This window comes from Sardina pilchardus, chromosome 23 (assembly GCF_963854185.1).
Source record: "Sardina pilchardus chromosome 23, fSarPil1.1, whole genome shotgun sequence".
Taxonomy (NCBI): Eukaryota; Metazoa; Chordata; class Actinopteri; order Clupeiformes; family Clupeidae; genus Sardina; species Sardina pilchardus.
The window spans coordinates 5,698,496-5,720,995 of NC_085016.1; the positions used below are offsets into that span (position 1 = coordinate 5,698,496).

A 22,500-nucleotide genomic window follows, 5' to 3' on the forward strand; every position below is an offset into this window, starting at 1 on the left:
CACACACACACACACACTCTCCACACACACACACTCTCCCCACACGCTCTCCTCACTCTCCACACACACACATTCTCCACACACACTCTCCTCACTCTCCACACACACACATTCTCCACACACACTCTCCTCCAGCCGGGCTATGCTGGGTGGGCAGCTGAAGCATTCCGTTAGCGGAGCGTATGCTACAACAATTAGCTCCTCCTTCTGTAATCAATATGGTGTTAAATGCTAAATGGATAGCATTTATACAGCGCTATTTTACACTCGACCCAGCACTCAAAACGGTTTTCACAGCAATGCCTCACAATCACCCATTCACACAGTCACACACTGGTACAACGATTGCAGAGGCTGCCATGCACGGTGCCTATCAGAACATTGGGAGCTGTTTGGGGTGTAGCGTCGCCCTCAAGGACACTTCCACGGGGTCAGGACGAGGCATTTCAATTACCGCTCGACTCCTCTGGCTGGTGAGCCGCCACGTCCTGATGCAGAGGTGGCTATACCAGACGTGAGAGTACTGTATGCATCCATAACACATAAAACACGTCTTTTCCACACTACGTCCTGATGCAGAGGTGGCTCTATACCAGACGTGAGAGTACTGTATGCATCCATAACACATTAGACACGTCTTATCCACATAACGTCCTGATGCAGAGGTGGCTATACCAGACGTGAGAGTACTGTATGCATCCATAACACATAAAACACGTCTTTTCCACACTACGTCCTGATGCAGAGGTGGCTCTATACCAGACGTGAGAGTACTGTATGCATCCATAACACATTAGACACGTCTTATCCACATAACGTCCTGATGCAGAGGTGGCTCTATACCAGACGTGAGAGCACTGTATGCATCCATAACACATTATACACGTCTTATCCACATAACGTCCTGATGCAGAGGTGGCTCTATACCAGACGTGAGAGTACTGTATGCATCCATAACACATTATACACACGTCTTTTCCACATAACGTCCTGATGCAGAGGTGGCTCTATACCAGACGTGAGAGTACTGTATGCATCCATAACACATTATACACACGTCTTTTCCACATAACGTCCTGATGCAGAGGTGGCTCTATACCAGACGTGAGAGTACTGTATGCATCCATAACACATTATACACACGTCTTATCCACATAACGTCCTGATGCAGAGGTGGCTATACCAGACGTGAGAGTACTGTATGCATCCATAACACATTATACACACGTCTTATCCACATAACGTCCTGATGCAGAGGTGGCTATACCAGACGTGAGAGTACTGTATGCATCCATAACACATTAGACACACGTCTTATCCACATAACGTCCTGATGCAGAGGTGGCTATACCAGACGTGAGAGTACTGTATGCATCCATAACACATTATACACACGTCTTATCCACATAACGTCCTGATGCAGAGGTGGCTATACCAGACGTGAGAGCACTGTATGCATCCATAACACATTATACACGTCTTATCCACATAACGTCCTGATGCAGAGGTGGCTCTATACCAGACGTGAGAGTACTGTATGCATCCATAACACATTAGACACGTCTTATCCACATAACGTCCTGATGCAGAGGTGGCTATACCAGACGTGAGAGTACTGTATGCATCCATAACACATTATACACACGTCTTATCCACATAACGTCCTGATGCAGAGGTGGCTCTATACCAGACGTGAGAGTACTGTATGCATCCATAACACATTATACACGTCTTATCCACATAACGTCCTGATGCAGAGGTGGCTCTATACCAGACGTGAGAGTACTGTATGCATCCATAACACATTAGACACGTCTTATCCACATAACGTCCTGATGCAGAGGTGGCTATACCAGACGTGAGAGTACTGTATGCATCCATAACACATTATACACACGTCTTATCCACATAACGTCCTGATGCAGAGGTGGCTATACCAGACGTGAGAGCACTGTATGCATCCATAACACATTAGACACGTCTTATCCACATAACGTCCTGATGCAGAGGTGGCTATACCAGACGTGAGAGCACTGTATGCATCCATAACACATTATACACGTCTTATCCACATAACGTCCTGATGCAGAGGTGGCTCTATACCAGACGTGAGAGTACTGTATGCATCCATAACACATTATACACACGTCTTTTCCACATAACGTCCTGATGCAGAGGTGGCTCTATACCAGACGTGAGAGTACTGTATGCATCCATAACACATTATACACACGTCTTTTCCACATAACGTCCTGATGCAGAGGTGGCTCTATACCAGACGTGAGAGTACTGTATGCATCCATAACACATTATACACACGTCTTTTCCACATAACGTCCTGATGCAGAGGTGGCTCTATACCAGACGTGAGAGTACTGTATGCATCCATAACACATTATACACACGTCTTATCCACATAACGTCCTGATGCAGAGGTGGCTATACCAGACGTGAGAGTACTGTATGCATCCATAACACATTATACACACGTCTTATCCACATAACGTCCTGATGCAGAGGTGGCTATACCAGACGTGAGAGTACTGTATGCATCCATAACACATTAGACACACGTCTTATCCACATAACGTCCTGATGCAGAGGTGGCTATACCAGACGTGAGAGTACTGTATGCATCCATAACACATTATACACACGTCTTATCCACATAACGTCCTGATGCAGAGGTGGCTATACCAGACGTGAGAGTACTGTATGCATCCATAACACATTATACACACGTCTTATCCACATAACGTCCTGATGCAGAGGTGGCTATACCAGACGTGAGAGTACTGTATGCATCCATAACACATTATACACACGTCTTATCCACATAACGTCCTGATGCAGAGGTGGCTATACCAGACGTGAGAGTACTGTATGCATCCATAACACATTATACACACGTCTTATCCACATAACGTCCTGATGCAGAGGTGGCTATACCAGACGTGAGAGTACTGTATGCATCCATAACACATTATACACACGTCTTATCCACATAACGTCCTGATGCAGAGGTGGCTCTATACCAGACGTGAGAGTACTGTATGCATCCATAACACATTATACACACGTCTTTTCCACACTGTGCACGAAAAGTTTCATTTGCCCGCTGGCTGTAGTGCTCACATTCTATATGTCAAGCCGATCTTTAGCTTAACTACAGACATTCACAAGGCTTTTCACAGACCTGTCATTGTTATCATCATCAGGTAAAAGATCTAGTCATCAGACTCATCATCACCGATCTTCAAACATCATCTTGTAAACTGGAGGCATTCCCTAGCTTTTTCACAGACATCATTATTCACAAACATTTAGTTGAGCTACAGGGCTTTCATTTGTCTTTTCACAGAGCCTTCATAATGTTATCATCCTTCAAAAATGACGTTCACCATTCACAAGTATTTCCACAGAGCCTTCATCATGTTATCTTTCGTGAAAAAAAGCATCAGGTGCAGAACAGACCATCCTTAGATTGGTCACGAGTCACGACCCCCCTTTCATCACAATCTCCTTCTCCACAAATCATCAGGTGATCCACATGTGAGGCTCGGCGGTGCGCTTTGGCGGCTGCGCTATCAGTGTGGGCCACAGCGCCATATGTTCTGAGGCACAGCCTGCTGGCGTGCAGCACTAAAAGGCTGACAGCTTGATGTAGAGCCAGCAGATTACAGTTGCATCACCTCGCCGCTCAGACAAAAAAAAAATGGAATGCATTCATCTGAGCTGTCAGGCATGAACGATGAGGGCGGCAAACTGCCTTAAACTCGGGAAATGTGTGTCAGTGCTGTTATCAGCGCAGGAGCTGTTATCGGGGGCTTGTTACGGTGTGTGTGTGTGTGTGTGTGTGTGTGTGACAGGAGAGGAGGGGAGGACTTGCCACATTGTGGGTGTTCGTCAGAGCCATCGCCACAGTCGTCGTCATGGTCGCAGACGTACTGTCTGGGGATGCACTTCTGGTTGCGACAGCGGAAGGTGCCTTCTCGGCATGTGGTGTTAGGAGCTTAAGGAAGAGAGCGAGAATAAAAGACAGGCAGACAGAGAAAGAGAGGGGGGATGGAGAGAGAGACAGAGAGAGAGAGAGAGAGAGAGAGAGAGAGATAGATAGATAGATAGATAGATAGAGAGAGAGAGAGAGAGAGAGAGAGAGAGAGAGAGAGAGAGAGAGAGAGAGAGAGAGAGAGAGAGAGAGAGAGAGAGAGAGAGAGAGCAGGAGATACAGAGAAGGTGAGACGGATAAAATATTCATTTTGTAAACGTGTACAGTATCCCACATACTGGATCACTAAAACCACAGGAAGCAAAGGGTCACTGGATAGCAGTGAGGCACAGAAGGAAGGACATCATATCTGTGTATTTGGGTCAGCTCTGTGCAAAATCAGTGTTCAAATGAACATAAAAGAGAACACAGAAAGAACGCCAGCCTGGATCACATATGGTCCTGATGTGGTTCCCCAACTGTGGCTGGGTTTCACTTCCAACTCATTTGGCTATTCTTAATTACTTTTATTAAACATTTGGTTGAAAAGAAATTTGATTGTGTGCAAATATCCATCTGCTTCAATGTGCAAAAGAGGAGATGGGAGGAGATATGGGTTACAAATGTATGGTTGTCAGGGCAACCATAATGGTAAAATGTGATGTATTGTTCGCCGGTAATTATCAGAGTATAAATCCTGACAGGGTGAACAGAACCCCTATGCCCAGCGGAGCTTATTATTCCGCTTATTATACGGCTACTTGCATAAACGAGAAAAGAAACACCGTCTCAGTTTTGTGGCTTTCGCTGACAAAATAAATAGTTTGCCGCACAAACAGAACTTGACAGTTTCAGGTGTTGCGTAGCAATAAGCGAATTAACTTCTTGCGGAATTATATGAATGACATTAATCGAAGCACAAAACCTGTTGCCATTGACAGTGGTCATCATATACTTTGCAGCGGTTATTATTATATAGATTTATCAGACCTCCGAACGTTAGGCAGGCCCAATGATGTGAATGGAACTTTCAGCAGCACCATGAAGAGCCGTGTAGTAATGACAACTAACCCACTTCCGCCTACTGAATATGCATGAAACGATACACAAATCAGGAGTAAATCTTTATCTAGCATCCACATATAGCACGTTCAACAATCTCAGATTGCTTGAGTCCACTACCTAAGTTTGTGGTGTAATAAGCCAAATCAACTGTTTCTAAATGTAAGTAAGCGTCTGGTCCTTACTGTATTTGCTAATTTAGATTAAATCGATTACATACTGTAACTCCATTATAGGTCACTCAGAGTGGAACTTAACGTTTATTTTTAAAAATGTCTACATAATACATATGAGAGTAGCTGCAGCATGAGCTCTTTGTGTCCAGTAGTCTCTTACCACAGCCAGCTGCAGCCAGCTCGTCGCTGCCGTCGGGGCAGTCCCTCTCCCCGTCACAGAGCCAGCGCTTGGGCACGCAGGCGTAGGAGCCGGGGCAGCTGAACAGGCCCGCACCACACGTCACCGACCCTGGGGGAGGGCAGGGCAGGGCAGGGCAGGGCAGGGAGGAGGTGGAGAGAGGGGTGGAGAGAGGGGTGGAGAGATGGATAGAGACATGAGAGGGGACAGGGCAAGAAAGAGGTGGAGAGAAGGATACAGGGATGGACAGAGAGAAGAGGGTGGAGAGATGGATACAGACATGAGAGGGGAAAGAGCCAGATGGGGAGATGGATGGAGAGGTGGACAGAGAGAAGAAGATGGAGAGATGGATAGAGACAGGGAGGAGGTGGAGAGAGGGATGGAGAGGTGGACAGAGAGAAGAAGGTGGAGAGATGGATAGAGAGATATGGGTGGAAAGAGCCAGATGAAGAGATGGATGGAGAGGTGGACAGAGAGAAGAAGGCAGAGAGGTGGATGGAGAGGTGACAGAGAGAAAAGAGAGGTGGATGGAGAGATGCGGGTGGAAAGAGCCAGATGGGGAGATGGATGGAAGAGAGGACAGAGAAGAAGGAAGGTGAGAGGGTAGAGAGAAGAGGTGGGAAGGGGGGGATGAGGAAAAGAACAGAGACAGGGAGGTGGAGAGGAAGGGATAGAGAGAGAGACGGTAGAGAGGGAGAGAGAGAGAGAGCAGAGAAGGTGTGGGTGATGCGAGGTAGGTCATCTGGTCAACTCAAGAGACCTCTATTGAGCTCCTGCGGGAGACCACCAGTAATAATCCGCCCCAGACTGACCTTTAATGCAGCAAAGGAAATCGATGACTTAAATGTTTGTTTGTGTTTGTCCAGGGCACTGGGCTATCCATCCCACATAGATACACCATTATTGCTGAGCCATCAGTGACTCTGCTCTGCCTTCTTTTTTGTTGAGTTGTTGTTGTTGTGTTTGGTTTAGGCGAGTCAGGCGTGACTAATCGGCTGCATGGCATGCAAATTCACACTGACTGACTTACCACAAATCCCCTCGCTCTCGTCCACGCCGTCTCCGCAGTCGTCCTCTCCGTCACAAAGCCACTGCTTGGCAATGCACTTGTGCTTGGAGCAGGCAAACTGGTTCCACAGGCACGAGGAGTCTGCAGGGGAGAGCGAGAGAGAGAGAGAGAGAGAGAGAGAGGGGGAGAGAGAAAAGAGAAAGAGAAAGAGAGAGAAGAGGGAGAGAGAGGAGAAGAGAAGGAGAACGAGAGAAATAAAAGAGAAGAGAAGGAGAGCGAGAGAGAAAAGGGAGAGTGAAAGAGAGAGAAGAGGGAGAGAGAGGAGAAGAGAAGGAGAGCGAGAGAAAAAAAAGAGAAGAGAAGGAGAGCGAGAGAAGAGAGAAAGAGAGAGAGAGAGAGCGAGAGAGAGAGAGAGGGGGAGAGAGAAAAGAGAAAGAGAAAGAGAGAGAAGAGGGAGAGAGAGGAGAGAAGGAGAGCGAGAGAAAAAAGAAAGAGAAGGAGAACGAGAGAGAAAAAAGAGAGAGAAAGAGAAAGAGAGAGAGGTTTAACATGACAATGAGCCACTGACAGAAAAAAAGAAGCTATACACGCAAGAGACTCGTAGCCTGTGCTGAAACACTGTAAAGCAGTCCGCCTTTGATAGTTTATGGCAGCGCAAGCTTCATCCACCGCTGAGCTGCTGGGGGAGGAAAATAAACGTTATTTTAATGGTCAGAGAGCACAGACACGGAGAGCTAACCCTGGCGCTCTGTATTCACCACACAAAGTAGCCCATCATGGACAACCCACGAGGCAAATGGAGACGCCAAAGGATTCTTTTTCTTTTCAGTTCTTTTTTTTCCCCCCCTTTGTGCAGCTCTGCCCTTTAGCTGATAAATGTGCGGCATGGAGACCTAGCTGTATTAGGTTGCATTTTTTTGGGTCGTAATTCTTCTGCATTACAGATGCGGCGGAACAACAGATACAGTAAATGCCACTTGGAGGCTGTGCTGCAGTAAGCGCTTCCTCGCGGGTCAGGCGTGTCGGCTGATTTGCTTCTTTCTACCGGTTTGTTTTTCTATTTGTTGCCGGCCATTGATCGCGTGGCTTCGCAGCTCTCCGTGGCTCTTCCTCCCTCGTGGGCCGGTGGTGGCGGTCATTCTCATTCCCCGAGGTGCCAAAGGCTGAGCCCAGAAAAGTGGTGTGCTACCAAAACAACTGGACATTTCTCTGGACGTTGGCCAGGAGTCATCCAAAGCAAACAGAACAACAACAACAACAATCGAGGACGACGAGCATGGACCCTGCCACGGAGAGAGAGAGGAAAAAAATGATATTTTGAGAAAACAGAAATAAAACAAAGTATGAACAATAAAACTAAAGCAACCACCACAAGGTCACACACACAAAGAAACATACACACACACACACACAGAATTTCTCCCTGTTCAAGCCAGATATCAACACACATACACGCAAACACGCACACAGGCGTGCATACACACACACACACACACACACACACACACACACACACATCCTCTTTATGGCCTTACGGGTTTCGACTTTGAAGAGGAGATTAAGGCACTTCCCTCTCAGGGTCTGCCCAGAGTGGCAAAACAAATGATCAGAGGCAGCAGGGGACGCCCACTGCACCCACAGCACCATCCACGGCTTCTTAGAAAGCGCCGGAAAAGACACAACGGGAGGATAGGTACCAGGAAATGGGCCGCCACACGGGGGGGGGGGGGGGGGGGGGGGGGGGCGGGGGGGTGACCCTCAGGTACCCTCTCCATGAATTTGCCAGTGTAAAGAGGGAAGGGCTCTTTCTGAGAGATCAGTAGGAGGGTAATAGGAAAAGGCCGGAGGCTCCTGCAGTTCAGCCTTCTTCTTTTCTTCTTTTTTTGGACAGACTACCTGCCGACAACTCTGGACTACGAGAGTCTTTATCAGTTCCTCTCCCACTCTTTGACACTACCGTTTGACTGCTGTATTCGGACAATTGTGGATGTTTGCAAGTCCGTGTGACAAAAGTCTTTGCGGGAATCGGAGTACCCTCTGCCACTCAACAGCACAGACACCACAACTCTTTACTTTGTCCAGACACCACAACTTTGTACTTTTCACACTCCCGGATATACCACTTTTCACACGGTAGTCCCAGCCCACCACAGCCCACCACAGGTTGCACACTAGCGTTCACATACTGTAGTTCCAAAGCTCAGATAGACTAGTAAAACTAACCTTCCATTGACCCCAATACAGCACAATGCATTGAGTAAGAAACACAAACCACACAGATTTGTTTATAAATACACACAATTAGTGCTGTAGTTAGGATTAGGACGCACAACGCATTTCCATGTTCAACTCCTCATGATGTAGTGCCCTAAATAGCTACTTTAAAACAGTCAATTATAACTTTAAAAAAAAAATAATAATAATCACCACAGCCAATCACCATGGTGACATTTCCTTGCGTGTGTGTGTAGTTGTCAACAAAGTAGACAGATGGACCTCACACGTTCGGTCTCATGCATTTTAATGACCTCTCCCGTTCAAAACGTGGTTCAAAAATGTGTCCTTTAAACGAAAGCAAACAGAGTGAGAGGAATTTGTGGGCTTGAATGAAATCAGCCCACGGCCCTGAGAGCCCTTTCTATTGAGGGCTGCAGGATGCATGTGCGAACACACACACACACACACACACACACACACACACACACACACACACACACGCACACAGAACACACACCCCACACACATACTGTACACACACACACACACGCACACACACATGCACACAGAACACACACCCCACACACACACACACATACACACACACACACACACACACACACACACACACACACACACACACACACACACATAACATACACACACACAGACACACAGACACAGCGTGGCTTGCTATTTCCTTCTATTCCATTCATTACGGAGTGTGGAATAGGATGCCCTGATGTCGTTATTAATATTAGATGATTAACAATGCCAGAGTTACAGCAAAATGGATTTTCAAGTGTCACATTCTGTGATTAACAAGGCTCCCTTCGCAAAATCAGACTTGAATTATTAATGTGCGTGACCGACAGCCCCAACCAGCGTTGCGGTCCTCTGCCGCACAATCATCTATTCATTCACAGGCATAATGTCCTCTGCTTCACCATGACAACTGCAATACAGGTCAGCACATTCCATAATTATTCTGTCGATTTTCAACTTCTCGCTTGCGTCTTTATGTAAAGTGAAAGTCCTTGTAATGTGTTTAAGAAGTTTCCATTCCCGCTTCATCTCGCAGGACATGACAGCTTTGTAGCTGGCAGAAAAAAAATGAGTTTAAAGTTCCTTCTGTAACAAAAAAAAAAGAAAAAAAGTTAAGTAGGTCTAGGAATAATGGCACGAGGAAACAAGGAAACACTGAAAAGCTTTTTCAGCATCGACTTTATCAGAGTCATCCTGCTCTGCTAATATCAGCTGGGCAGCTGGATTAATGGCTACACTTTGTTACTTTGAAACATTCTGTACTCTCTCTCTGTGTGTGTGTGTGTGTGTGTGTGTGTGTGTGTTTGTGTGTGTGTGTCCTCTGCCTTGGACGTCAACGGACATTGAAAGTGCAGTAGGCTTCCTGGTCATTTTGTGTGGTGTGTGTGTGTGTGTGTGTGTGTGTGTGTGTGTGAGTGTGTCCTCCGGCGCCCGTGGACAGAGGACCCTGAAAGCGGAGTGGGCCTTCTGGTCAGTTGTGTGGTGTGTGTGTGTGTGTGTGTGTGGCCTTACCACACTGAAACTCGTCCGCTCCATCCTCGCAGTCCTTCTGCCCGTCGCACAGCCACACGCTGGAGATGCAGTTTCCGCTGGGACAGGCGAAGTGTCCGTCTTCACACGTGTGTCCAGCAGATGCTGCGGGATCAGGGAGAGCACAGAAACAGTGAGTGGACTTAGCGGATCAATCGCCGGAATATTAATCAGCCCTGATCAATGGGAATCTGACAAAGGCGCTACACCGCGACACATCTCCAGCCAAATTGGATGCGGAGATTGATTCACATAAATGCTGGATGAATCGTTGAAAAAGTTGTAACGCCCGACCGACGTGAGGCTGTGAAGAAACAACTTGAAAGTGGAAAGCACAAACAAATCACATGATCAAAGCCCATCTATATGGAACCACTTCAACCATGCCAGGCCTGATCACTAAATTAAAAACTACAGGCTTTCGGTGTTACCACCAAATTAGCTAGCCATTCCAACACATCAAAGGCTAAGCTATGCTTTGAGGCAAGATCAATGTAAGATATAGAAGATGAATACACACAACCAACTTTTGCAAACCAGCTTAGCAAAAACCTTCTCCTTTTTTATGAAACGCGTGACCCTTTTCTTCCCAAGCAAATGTTCCCATCTGGCTTTCTGGGCTCCAAATCCCAGCAAATGCAACAGCTGAGCGCAAGGCTTGGAAACGCAGCTGGGATCAAAAGCAATTGCCGAATAGCCGAGTGCCGCCTGTTCTTAGCGAGGTCTAATACAGTTCCTACAACTTGGCCAATTCCAAACTCTATTAATCTGGCTGAATCTAAACCCCGAGACCTGATAAGACCTCGGCCTTCCTGTAGCTCGCTACAGATAGCAAGAGAATCTGCTCATTATTCGAAAACTTCATCCCTGGGCCACGCTTTTCCGCTCTTCAATGCTACATCATTGTTGCTTGGAAAACAAAAACAAATGAAAGAAAGAAAGAAAGAAAGAAAGGGAAAAAAACGAGGCGAGCGAGCGAGCGAGGCGGCGTTAAGATGCGCGCGCTGACAGTCACCCTGGCAGTGGGCTTCGTCGGCGTAATCCCCGCAGTCGTTGGCTCCGTCGCAGATCCAGGACGGGTGGATGCACAGCGACGTGGAGTTGCAGCCCAGGAACGCCGTCTCCTTGGCGCCCAGCCGGTAGTAATCCGCGCAGCTCATGTTATCTGCAAAGACAGCGGCGCCCGACACATTACAGATCACGCGGGGGAGAGCACGGGTTAGGGAGCAAAGACAATACCGGGGGGGGGAGATTCATGGGATTGTGTGTGTGTGTGTGTGTGGGGGGGGGGGGGGGGGGGGGGCAGATAGCGCTGCTTTACCGTAGCGCGCCACGGGGGTTTATCTTACCGCAGTTCTTCTCGTCAGAGGCGTCGGCGCAGTCGATAATCTGATTGCACCAGGCCGAGTGCGGGACGCAGCCTCCGTCCTGACAGCGGGACTCTGCCGCGCCGCACGTGGAATCTGTGAGAGAGAGAGAGAGAGAGAGAGAGAGAGAGAGAGAGAGAGAGAGAGAGAGAGAGAGAGAGAGAGCGAGAGAGAGAGAGAGAGAGAGAGAGAGACGGCGGTCGTTTGTGTACGCCAGGAAAACACATGGCACAATGCCTTTATTCACCTCCTTTTCCCCAGGCACCCAGAGAAATGAAGAGAGAGAAACACAGACTGATGGTGCAAACATACAAAAAGCTGATTACAATGGAGAGACAGATGGTATTGTTGTTAATTGCTGTTTCCCTGCACCTCCTATGGGACTGACGACATGTGACTGTGTAGTCAGAGGCTTTTGTAGTTGCACCCCCTCGCTCCATACACACACACACACACACACACACACCGGCAACCAGGTTTTGGACTGAATGAGGCCTTGATCTGTGCAACATGTTTTTCCAGAGTCCATTGTTATCTTGGCTACTGAAGATGTTTTGGTTTACCCTAAGCCAGTGTAAAGTTCAGTCGGTTCACATTCAACTTCAAAATGAATTCATTAAATACTTTCTAGGAAAGTTGAGCTCATGAAAGGCTTTCTAGGAAAGTTAAGCCTTCAGTACCATTTCAAGATGTCACAGACTCAACTGTCTGGCTATGTAAGTACACATACGCGTTCTCTCTCATTCTGTGTGTGTGTGTGTGTGTGTGTGTGTGTGTGTGTGTGTGTGTCATGTTGGGGCGTCTGTCCACTCACTGTTACAGAACACCTCGTCTGAGTTATCCCCACAGTGGTCAACTCCGTCACAGAAGCGGCTATTGGCCACACAGCGCTGGTTGTAGCAGGGTTTGAAACCTTGCCTGCACCTTCGGTTTTCTGTGGATGAGAGAGGGAGAGAGAGCGAGCGAGAGAGATAGAGAGAGAGATAGATAGAGAGAAATAGAGAGTGAGAGAGCAACAGAGAGAGAGAGAGAGAGAGAGAGAGAGAGATAGAGAGAGAGAGAGATAGAGAGAAATAGAGAGTGAGAGAGCAACAGAGAGAGAGAGAGAGAGAGAGAGAGAGAGAGAGAGAGAGAGAGAGAGAGAGAGAGAGAGAGAGAGAGAGAGAGAGAGAGAGAGAGAGAGAGAGAGAGATGGAAAGCAGAAGTAGAGCTAGCATAAGACACTGCCGTTCCAGATGAGGTGTGGAGCTTTGCTTTGCTTGTTGTTACGTTCCCCTGCACTTCAGAAGGAACTCATCTGAACTCATCTGTTTTGCCTTCATCTATTGATCCTTGGGCTGTGGGCTGTGGGCTGTGCACCCCTGTGGCCAAAACACTCCAAGGGCAGCGGTCAGATGATCAGGTGAATCCTGTCTCACTTCCTCTTACCACAGTACTGCATTTTCTCGTCCGACTTGTCCTTGCAGTGTGCAATCCCATCGCACGTCAGCTGGTAGTCTATGCACTCTCCGTTTCCACACTCAAACTCACTGTGGATGTTGCAGGAGGAGTTTCTGGCTGTATGATTATCAAAGGAAAAAAGGAAAAAAAGGAGGGAAAGAACAGACAGGGAAGAAGAAGAGAAGGGGAGAATCAGATTTGAAAGCATTACTCCGTAACTTTCCGCTCTGCTCGGCTCAGCTATGGGCCTCTGAGTGTGTCTCAGCCTTGGCAGCCGATCCTCTCCTCTACTGTAGTTCAACCTCTCTCTCTCTCTCTATCTCTCTCTCTCTTTCCTCCTGCATCCTCATGACAGACAAACACTACAGCTCAACCAACATCAGTCACCACGCTGACAAGAGACGATTCGCCCCTCTCATGCTGAAATATAGACACAGCAACAACACCAAAAAAAATTCAAGGATGTAAAATGATGAGGCATCAGAGAGCTTTGAGAGTGGTGAAACCAAACACAACCACATACATGAATAAATCAAGTCAATATCATTTGACCATCACTCAAAAGCCCATGGGCTATTAAAATGACAAGAACGGCAAAGCTCTTCAACGGCTGGAGTGCTTTATGGGCAGTGTGGTCACTAGCACAAGTATGTTGGCATGGAGTGCTTCATGCTACGTCTCTTGAGTGATCATGAGAGGTACTGTACTAGCCTGGGTGTTCCCATGCTGCCTTGCGTGCGATCTGATTCACGTTGCTAAGGCAGCCTGGAAACTACCGCCCTAATTTTTGCCTCAGATAGGGGACCAATCACAGAACAGGGCGGAAAGCAAGATGATGATGAAGAGCTATGCACTATGACGCATTTGATAGACATCCATGGCGCCCAATAAACCGATCTGGGCATTCGTTCAAAATACGAGAAAATGAACGCTTTGGTTCCCAGACCAGGTTTCATCGAGAAGCGGTAAGCGCTATAGCCAGGCAAGAGAGGTACGGTAGCAGAGGCAAAACAGGACTTACATACACATCGGTTATCATCCAGCAGCAGGCGTTCACCCCTACAGCTGCAGTTCACCGTGCCGTGAGGGGTCAACAGGCAAAGGTCATGACATCCTCCATTCATGACCCTGCAGGGTGACAGCTCACCTGAAACACACGGACGAGGACTTCAGATAATTTTCAAGATTTTTTGCCATGGATGAGAATTTAACATTTGTTCAATACAAACTTACATTAAAATCATAAAACATTACAAAAAGGAGCAATGCGTCAGCGTTAGCTATTGTTCCGGTTGTCAAAGCAACACAATAGTAGTTAATTTACCTTCAAATATCGGCACACTCATATCAATGCTGCACTGGCTTAAACTATAGAGAGAGGAGTGTCTGACATATATTACATTTACATGTACAGTTACATTTACATGTATTCATTTAGCAGACACGTCCATCCAAAGTGACTTATATACAGTATGTCAGTTATATTACAAGGGCCATTGTGCCCGGAGAAACTCAGGGTTAAGTGCCTTGCTCAAGGGCATAAGTGTGGAAGCTGGGAATTGAAACTACAACTTTTCAGGCTACTGCATGCTAGCCCTGCTCCTTATTTAACGTGCGGACGGAGCGTCTGGCATTGCATGATGCTGTTGAGATGGATTGGGCACTTCTGTAGAGCTAAATAGATATATTATCTTATTACCAGTATATTACTCAGACATTGACATTGACACGTTATTCAGACATTGACACATTACACATTGACAACAAGGGGAGTGAGTGTTACTAGAAACATATAGTCCTAGCTGACCTGACAGGACACCCAGGCCTTTAGTTAGATACACAGCAGGTATACACACTGAAATTGTATGTTGTAACGATTCCAAACACAATTAGATGAAATTGTATGTGAGAGAAAGTGGAATAGACCTATAGGAATTATGTCCAATATGCCAATACGGTTATATGATTTTAATGTTCTGAATTTCTCACTAGCAGCACACTTTGACAATAAAAGTGTGCTGCTACATTGTGACACTGTCCCTGTATGATACAGTATCTGCACTGTTTCTAAACATGGAAGGCGCCAGGGTTGATATCACTTATTGTTCGCATCCGCCATTGATTAGGGTAGACTGGATGTCTCCTACAGTAACTGCCACTGTTAGTGTATGATTATCTATCCCGCTGTTGCTTGCTGTTGAGTACTCAAAACCTAACTATGTTCTTGTCAAGCTAGAGCAGCTGATGGATCTTTAGGGTGAAGTCATGCTGTCTCTGCCTTGATGCGCATCATTGTAAATAAAACTTTGCTTCCTGATTTTTCCTACCATTGGTCTGACTGGGTCTCTCCATTCTTCTGTGCTATCAAAACTACCAGCATATGTTGAAATGATCCCAAATGTCTACACTGCACTGTGCAGAGAGAAAGGAATAACATTTTAATAATTTTCTGTATGTATGTACTGTATGTTTGTATGTACTGTATATGTTGAATGTTGATCTATCTATCTATCTATCTATCTATCTATCTATCTATCTATCTATCTATCTATCTTTCTATTTATCTATCTATCTATCTATCTATCTATCTATCTATCTTGAATACAGATTCGCACGTCTCCATGCAGGGCTTGAGCAACTCAACAGCACTCGGTGTTTGAGCATTTTAACACCACACTGGACTTTAAATAGACCCTATGCAACTTTTTCATAGTCATAAAATCGCTTAGAAATCGTTGTTTTGCTTGACTGACCAGTTTTATCGAAAACAGTAATATTTCCTCCCGCCCCCAGTGTCCCTATCCGCTATTGCAGCCTTGCAGTTTGCCGCAGGAAGCGATCGCTCCTTGTTTACATCTGGAAGTCTGAGACGCGTAAGGAACGAGAAGAACCACGCTTTTTAAATAATTTATAAATATATATACAGCCTATATATATATATATATATATAAATATACACGCTGAAGCTGTAGGGGAGGCTCTGCAGAGAAATATGCAAGCATAAAACGAGCGAAAACGAAAAGCGAAACCGAAACCGTAGATGAAATCGCCAATCCTGCATAGTTTCTCTTTAACACCACACTGGACATTAACACACATCTCTTTACACCACACTGGACTTTAACACACACACACTCCTCACACACACACACTCCGCTCAGCTGCTCAGCCTCCCACGTCTCTCCTACTGATCAGCCACTGATGAGGGAGCCGGCCAGTTGGGAATTAGATGAAGGGGGAGTAGAGGTCACAGTGATGAGAGAGACAATGATGTTTGGGGGATCCTCCCACACACACGCCACACACACAAATACACACACACACACACGGGCACGTGCACACACGCACGCACGCAAGCACGCGCGCACGCACGCACGCACGCACGCACGCACACCACACACACACACACACACACACACACACACACACACACACACACACACACACAACCAAGATGCTCCCAGGCCAGTACTCATGCTCTCTGCCTGAGGCAGCGGGAAACTGAGATGTTCTCAGAGGAGTCGTCCTAATGTCATTACTCACTGAGTAATGGCTTTGGTACAGTCTACCCCAGCACACACATACACACATACACACACACACACACACACACACACACACACACACACACACACACACACACACACACACACACACACACACACACACACACACACACACACACACACACACACACACACACACACACACACACACACACACACACACACACACACACACACACACACACACATACACACACACAAATTACATGCACAAATTACATGCACACACACACACACACACACACACAAATTACATGCACAAATTACATGCACACACACACTGATGCACACACACACACACACACACACACACACACACACAAACAGAGAAATACACAAAACACAAACGGACCACACACAAAAAATACAGCCACTCCCATTCAGATGCATAGACAGACATCCACACACACTGACACACATTCAAAGACATTCTGACACACACACACACAAACACACACACACACACACACTGACACACAACACACACATACACGCACATACATTAATAATCCAATAATAAGTCCACCACTCATTTGTGTTCCTGTTCCTGCTTCCTACAGTACGTGTGAAATAGATGAAGCTCTGACTGCACACACTCACTGTGTTCAAGGACAAATGCTGTACAGCACAGAGAAGGAGATGGAGAGAGAGAGGGGGAGAGACAGAGGGGGAGAGAGAGAGAGGGGGGGAGAGGGGGAGAGACAGAGAGCGAGAGAGGGGGAGACAGAGTGTGAGAGAGAGGGGGAGAGATAGAGAGCGAGGGAGGGAGAGAGAGAGAGAGACAGAGAGAGAGAGAGGGGAGAGAGAGAGGGGGAGAAGGAGATGGAGAGACAGAGAGCGAGAGAGAGAGAGGGGGGAGACAGAGAGTGAAAGAGAGGGGGAGAGAGAGAGATGGGAGAGACAGAGAGAGAGAGCAAGATAGAAAGAAAGAGCGAGAGAGTGAGAGAGAGAGCGAGAGAGACAGACATAGCCCCGGTTCCTGGCTTCTCGATGGGGAGCCTCTTTGAACTGTGCTTGGCACTGGCGCTGGCATGGAGAGGGGAGTGGTGAACCGTGCCCCCTCTGCACTGGCGCCGGCTGCCAAGGCGGAGGAGACCGGGGAGCGGCGCGGTCCCCCACACACATGGCCACGATTCAGCTGACTGCCCAGAGCCTGGCCACGGCCCTCGCTGCCAAACCAGGGTCATCTGACCTCAGTCTCAGACTCGGGTCTCCAACCACCATCCCCCCCCTCAACTCCTCCGCCTCCTCCTCCTCCTCCTCCTCCTCCAACTCCCCCCACCTCCTCCTCCTCCTCCTGTCCGCTGAAGGAGTAGTGGGGAGCTTTTTTATATAGCTCTAAACTTGGTGCTTTGTTCTATTCGGCTGGGTGGTCACCAGAGTGGTGGTGGTGGTGGTGGAGGCGGTGGTGGTGGTGGTGGAGGCGGTGGGGGAAGTCGGAGAGGAAAAAGGCGATTTTCTCCACCACTAGTCCAGCACCACAGTCCACCTATCCCCCTCCCACCCCCCCCCCACACACACACACACACACACACACACACACGCGCCATCGTCCACTCTCGTCCATCTGGGTGGCGCGGGGAGGCCAGCACTGGCTTCTTTAAACCATGCTGGGAGTAATGACGTGAGAATTGGCCAGAGATCTAAGGTTCTGCCTGACATAGTTTTAATCTGATTACCGTAATTAGACTATTGCTGTTTAACACCGTAATCTACTGCCACGGAGGTTCATTTTCCGAGGGAAAGGATGTTCAAATAAGCCGTCAGGAGCAGCGGTTCATTCCAGAAACAAGGCTTCAATTGGAAATGAGCAACTGCACATACAGTACAATACGAGGCTACAACACTCTGTCTATGAATACGGAAAATTAGCACGTAGGATTATGCCTGTATGTGTGCTAATATGTGTGTAAGTGTGCGTGTGTGTACTGTATGGATGTATGTGTGTGTGTGTGTGTGTGTGTGTGTGTGTGTGTGTGTGTGTATGTGTGTGTGTGTGTGAGAGAAAGAGAGAGAGAGGGAGAGAGACAAGCATGTGTGCGTGAGAGAGAGAGAGCGAGAGAGAGAGAGAGAGTGAGAGTGTGTATATGTGTGAGTGCGTGCGTGCAAGCAAGCGTGTGTGTGTGTGTGTGTGTGTGTGTATATGTGTGTGTGTGTGTGTGTGTGTGTGTGTGTGTGTGTGTGTGTGTGTGTGTGTGTGTGTGTGCGTCCGTGTGAGTGTGTGTGCGCGCATGTGTGTGTTCTCAGTATCAGGGCGTGCAGGAGAAACTCTGGGACTCACTTCATGAAGTGGGCTGTGCGGCTCAGATAGCAGAGTCTGCTGTCGCCCAGAAACAGCCGAGCGCTCGCTAGCGCAACGCACAGCGCTAATATTTGCTCTGAGGAAAAGACTGGACTAAGCCGCTTTGCGCTTTGTAATAACACCCACCCAACTGCCTGTGTTTGCCCCAATAAATGAGAGAATAAATAAACAAAGAGTCTTTGTGAGGGAGGGAGGGAGCGAGGGAGAGAGGGAGGGAGAGATAGAAGAAAGGTTGTGCCTGCACCTCACAGAAATAAAAGAAAATAACCAAAACAAAAGAATTGAGTGCAAAGAGTATGTTGAGCACTCAGATGTTGAGAGAGAGAGAGGGAGAGAAAGAAAGATAGACAGAGAGAGGAAGAGGAAGAGAGGGAGAGATAAAAAGAGAAAGATGGCATGTGTGTGTAAGAGTGAGAGAGATAAAGAGAAAAAAAAAGAGAGATAGAGAGAGAGAGAGAGATTGAGAGAGGCCAGAAGCGTGTGAAGGTCGATGAGTGGGAATCAAAACTTGAGTGCTCGGTAACTGTCATTCCGAGGCGCCGCTAGTAAAGGTGAATTGGAACAGCTTGTTCCCTATTGGCTGCTTGTTAACCCTGTAGAACGTCACAGACCCCACACTAAATCAGGGCACACACTCTCTAATGGGGGCACTGAACGCTACTCGCTATTCGCTATTCTGTTGACAGCGAAAAACAAAATAACTCCCTTCTGTTTAATAACATTCTGCTCAGTAGGAAAAACACTGCTACCGCACACTAGCGGTGCTGAAACCTGGTAGGGAGAAAGGAGAGAGGTGGTGCAATATTGAATCCCCACCAGTGACATCTCCATAGATACAGTATACTGTGACACTGAACCAAGGAAGGGAGAAGCAGGTTTGTGGAGGATGATGATAATAACAATAATAATAATAATAATAAAACGCTAATAGATCATTAGAGGACTATTCCACATTGCGAGGGATTTCCATGTGCCGTCGGCCAACAGGGTCCAACTCCGAGACTTGGCCAGGCTGCAGTGGTGCTCCTTTCTTGTAGATTCACCTGGGCGTTCATTTGGCTAGTTCAGGAGCAGGGGCAGGTGGCCTAGTCGAATGGAGCCGCCTCGTGGCGTTCATTAGTCAGACACTTCTGCTGACGTTACAGCAACACCACAGTGGGAGGCTGTGGGAGGTAAAGGGCTCTGGCTGTAGAGAGCCACAGAAGAAGAACCGGACGACGCAAACCGGCCGACGCAAACCGGCCGACATGTCTGTCCAAATTCCCGGCGGTGGCAAAAGATTTCGGAAGAGCGCTGTAAAGACTTCACTTGGAGCGCTCAACAATCGTTGTTGTTGCTGTTGGTGGTGTTGGTGGTGGTAAGGCTGGAAAAAACAGACGCTGCGCTGCTTGATGAAAAATGAAGAGGTAGTTGGCAGGAGCACTTGTTCGTGAGAGCGTGAGAGGAAAGGCCAGCGCTGGGCTGGGCTGGGCTGGCTGACGCTTCTTGTGTGTGTTGTCCTGGGTTGGGGTTGCAGCTTGATGATAATAGAGTCCCGGGATGACGGTGGAGATCTAGCACTTGATGAAAAATGGAGGGGTGCTTTGGCTAACGCCGGAGAGTGTTTGAAATCTCAGGAGTAGACATGGTGCATGGTGAAAGGGAACGCAACCGCCCGAGCGGAGAGTGGAAACATCTGCAAGTGTCTGAGTGAAGGAGTGTGAGTGTGTGTGTGTGTGTGTGTGTGTGTGTGTGTGAGTGTGTGTGTGTGTGAGTGTGTGAGAGCGAGAGAGAGAGAATGAGAGAGAAAGAGAGAGATAGCGAGATAGCGAGAGAGAGAGAGAGAGAGAGAGAGAGAGAGAGAGAGAGAGAGAATGAGAAAGAGAGAAAGAGAGAGATAGAGTGAGAAAGAGAGAGAAAGAGAAAGAGAGAGAGAGAGAGAGAGAGAGAGAGAGAGAGAGAGAGAGTGTGTGGGAGAGAGAGTGGGAGCTAGCAGAAGAGGCCATTTAAAGAGTGACTGCTGAGCCTTGGGAGAGGCTGTGGGGCCGACTCCTCTGAATAATGTGCATACAGGGAGGCCACTGGAGGCGTGTGTGACTGTGTGTGTGTGTGTGTGTGTGTGTGGGAGGCCACAGGAGGCGTGTGTGAGTGCAGAAGTAGATGCCCTCCTGACGCTCCTCAGCTGGCCTGGGCGCTGCCTACAGCACGCACACATACACACACACACACACACACACACACACACACACACACACACACACACACACACACGTAATAGATGCCCTCCTGACGCTCCTCAGCTGGCCTATGTGCTGCCTACAGCACCAAGGGCCCATGGAGACCAGCAAGAGACTGTGCCTTTGTATGGTCAAGCGGTCAAACAGAGCAGAGAGCCACTCATACACAGGCTCACACAGACACACACAAACACACACGTGCACGTGCCCGCACAAACACATACACGCACGCACGCACGCACGCACGCACGCACGCACGCACGCACGCACGCACGTACGCACGCACACACACACACACACACAAACAAAAACACAAACACGCACAGTCAAACGCATCTTAGCTGGTAGATAAGCAAACCCAGCAGACCCACCCTAGAGACCCATGGGCTTGACTCCTAGCAAACACACACATGACGGGACCTGTACAGACCTGCTATTACTGTCAAAAAAGGCCCTGAGCCCACAGGGTTTCCAATGGAAACGTCCAAAACCAGATATTTTTAAATGAAAATAAACCAGTCTTTAACACAATGCTCTAAAACATTAGCAACATTAGCTCAGTGTTGTTTTGCCACCCGAAAATGCCTTAAGAAGTTCCTAATAGGAAAGCGTGAACGTTTGTTCACAAAAGGCTTTCATGCAAATATGACTTACAGCTGTTGGTGTCGTTGGCAACAACGACGATTCCCATTGGCTGGTGGGGGATATCGGCGCGGAGCACGGTCATGTCTGCGCCCGTGAGTTTACTGCAGCGCAGGACCGCTCTCCGCACCCAGTCGGACCAGAAGATGAAGTCTCCGGAGATAGCCAGGCCAAAAAACGTCCCTGGGCCGGACTTCACGATCACCTGCAAACCATGTGGCGTGGAGAAAGAGGGAGAGAGAAAAAACAGCTATTTGGGTTCTGGAGAAAACAAAATATGACATAAAAAGAATAACAACAATCGTCACGAGTTACGCAAACAAAACTAGCTATTGATAACAATTCAGGAAAAGGCTGTGCAGGAAACAGCTTTTAATTGTGAAATCATGTTGTTTTGCTTGAAGAAGCATAATGAAGTTTTGGTCAAAAACTAGCTAATATTACCATACATAGTAATAGCTTCTTAGTCAGTATGCTGAAGAATCATCACCCCCCCCCCCCCCCCCCCCCCCCACACACACACACACACACACACACACACACACACAGTGTGGTATCAATGAGACCCCACTGCTGAGACAATGTGATGGCACTGTGAGCTCTTTAAATCCAAATCTAGCTCCAGTCTTCTCGTCACACACAGTCAACTCAGATAATACCCTAGGCTCTCCTCCTCTCCTCTCTGATCCTCCCTTCTCAATTACTCTTTATTCCCTACTTCTCTCCATCTCTACACTCAGCTTCTCTCATTTCTCCTTGTCT

At 47.7% G+C, this 22,500-nt stretch overlaps 1 protein-coding gene across 1 annotated transcript in view; it reads right to left on the bottom strand.

Moving 5' to 3' along the window:
- Window positions 1-22,500, bottom strand: part of LOC134071730 (low-density lipoprotein receptor-related protein 1B-like) — a 250,591-nt gene that overhangs the window by 99,722 nt on the left and 128,369 nt on the right. The window contains exons 46-55 of the mRNA XM_062528566.1: window positions 21,751-21,943; window positions 14,030-14,159; window positions 13,001-13,125; window positions 12,387-12,506; window positions 11,555-11,668; window positions 11,221-11,370; window positions 10,188-10,310; window positions 6,435-6,554; window positions 5,387-5,515; window positions 3,890-4,012 (exon numbers count right to left, since the gene is read on the bottom strand). Of these exons, the coding sequence (XP_062384550.1) occupies window positions 3,890-4,012; window positions 5,387-5,515; window positions 6,435-6,554; window positions 10,188-10,310; window positions 11,221-11,370; window positions 11,555-11,668; window positions 12,387-12,506; window positions 13,001-13,125; window positions 14,030-14,159; window positions 21,751-21,943 (1,327 nt within the window). The remainder of the gene's footprint in view (window positions 1-3,889; window positions 4,013-5,386; window positions 5,516-6,434; window positions 6,555-10,187; window positions 10,311-11,220; window positions 11,371-11,554; window positions 11,669-12,386; window positions 12,507-13,000; window positions 13,126-14,029; window positions 14,160-21,750; window positions 21,944-22,500) is intronic.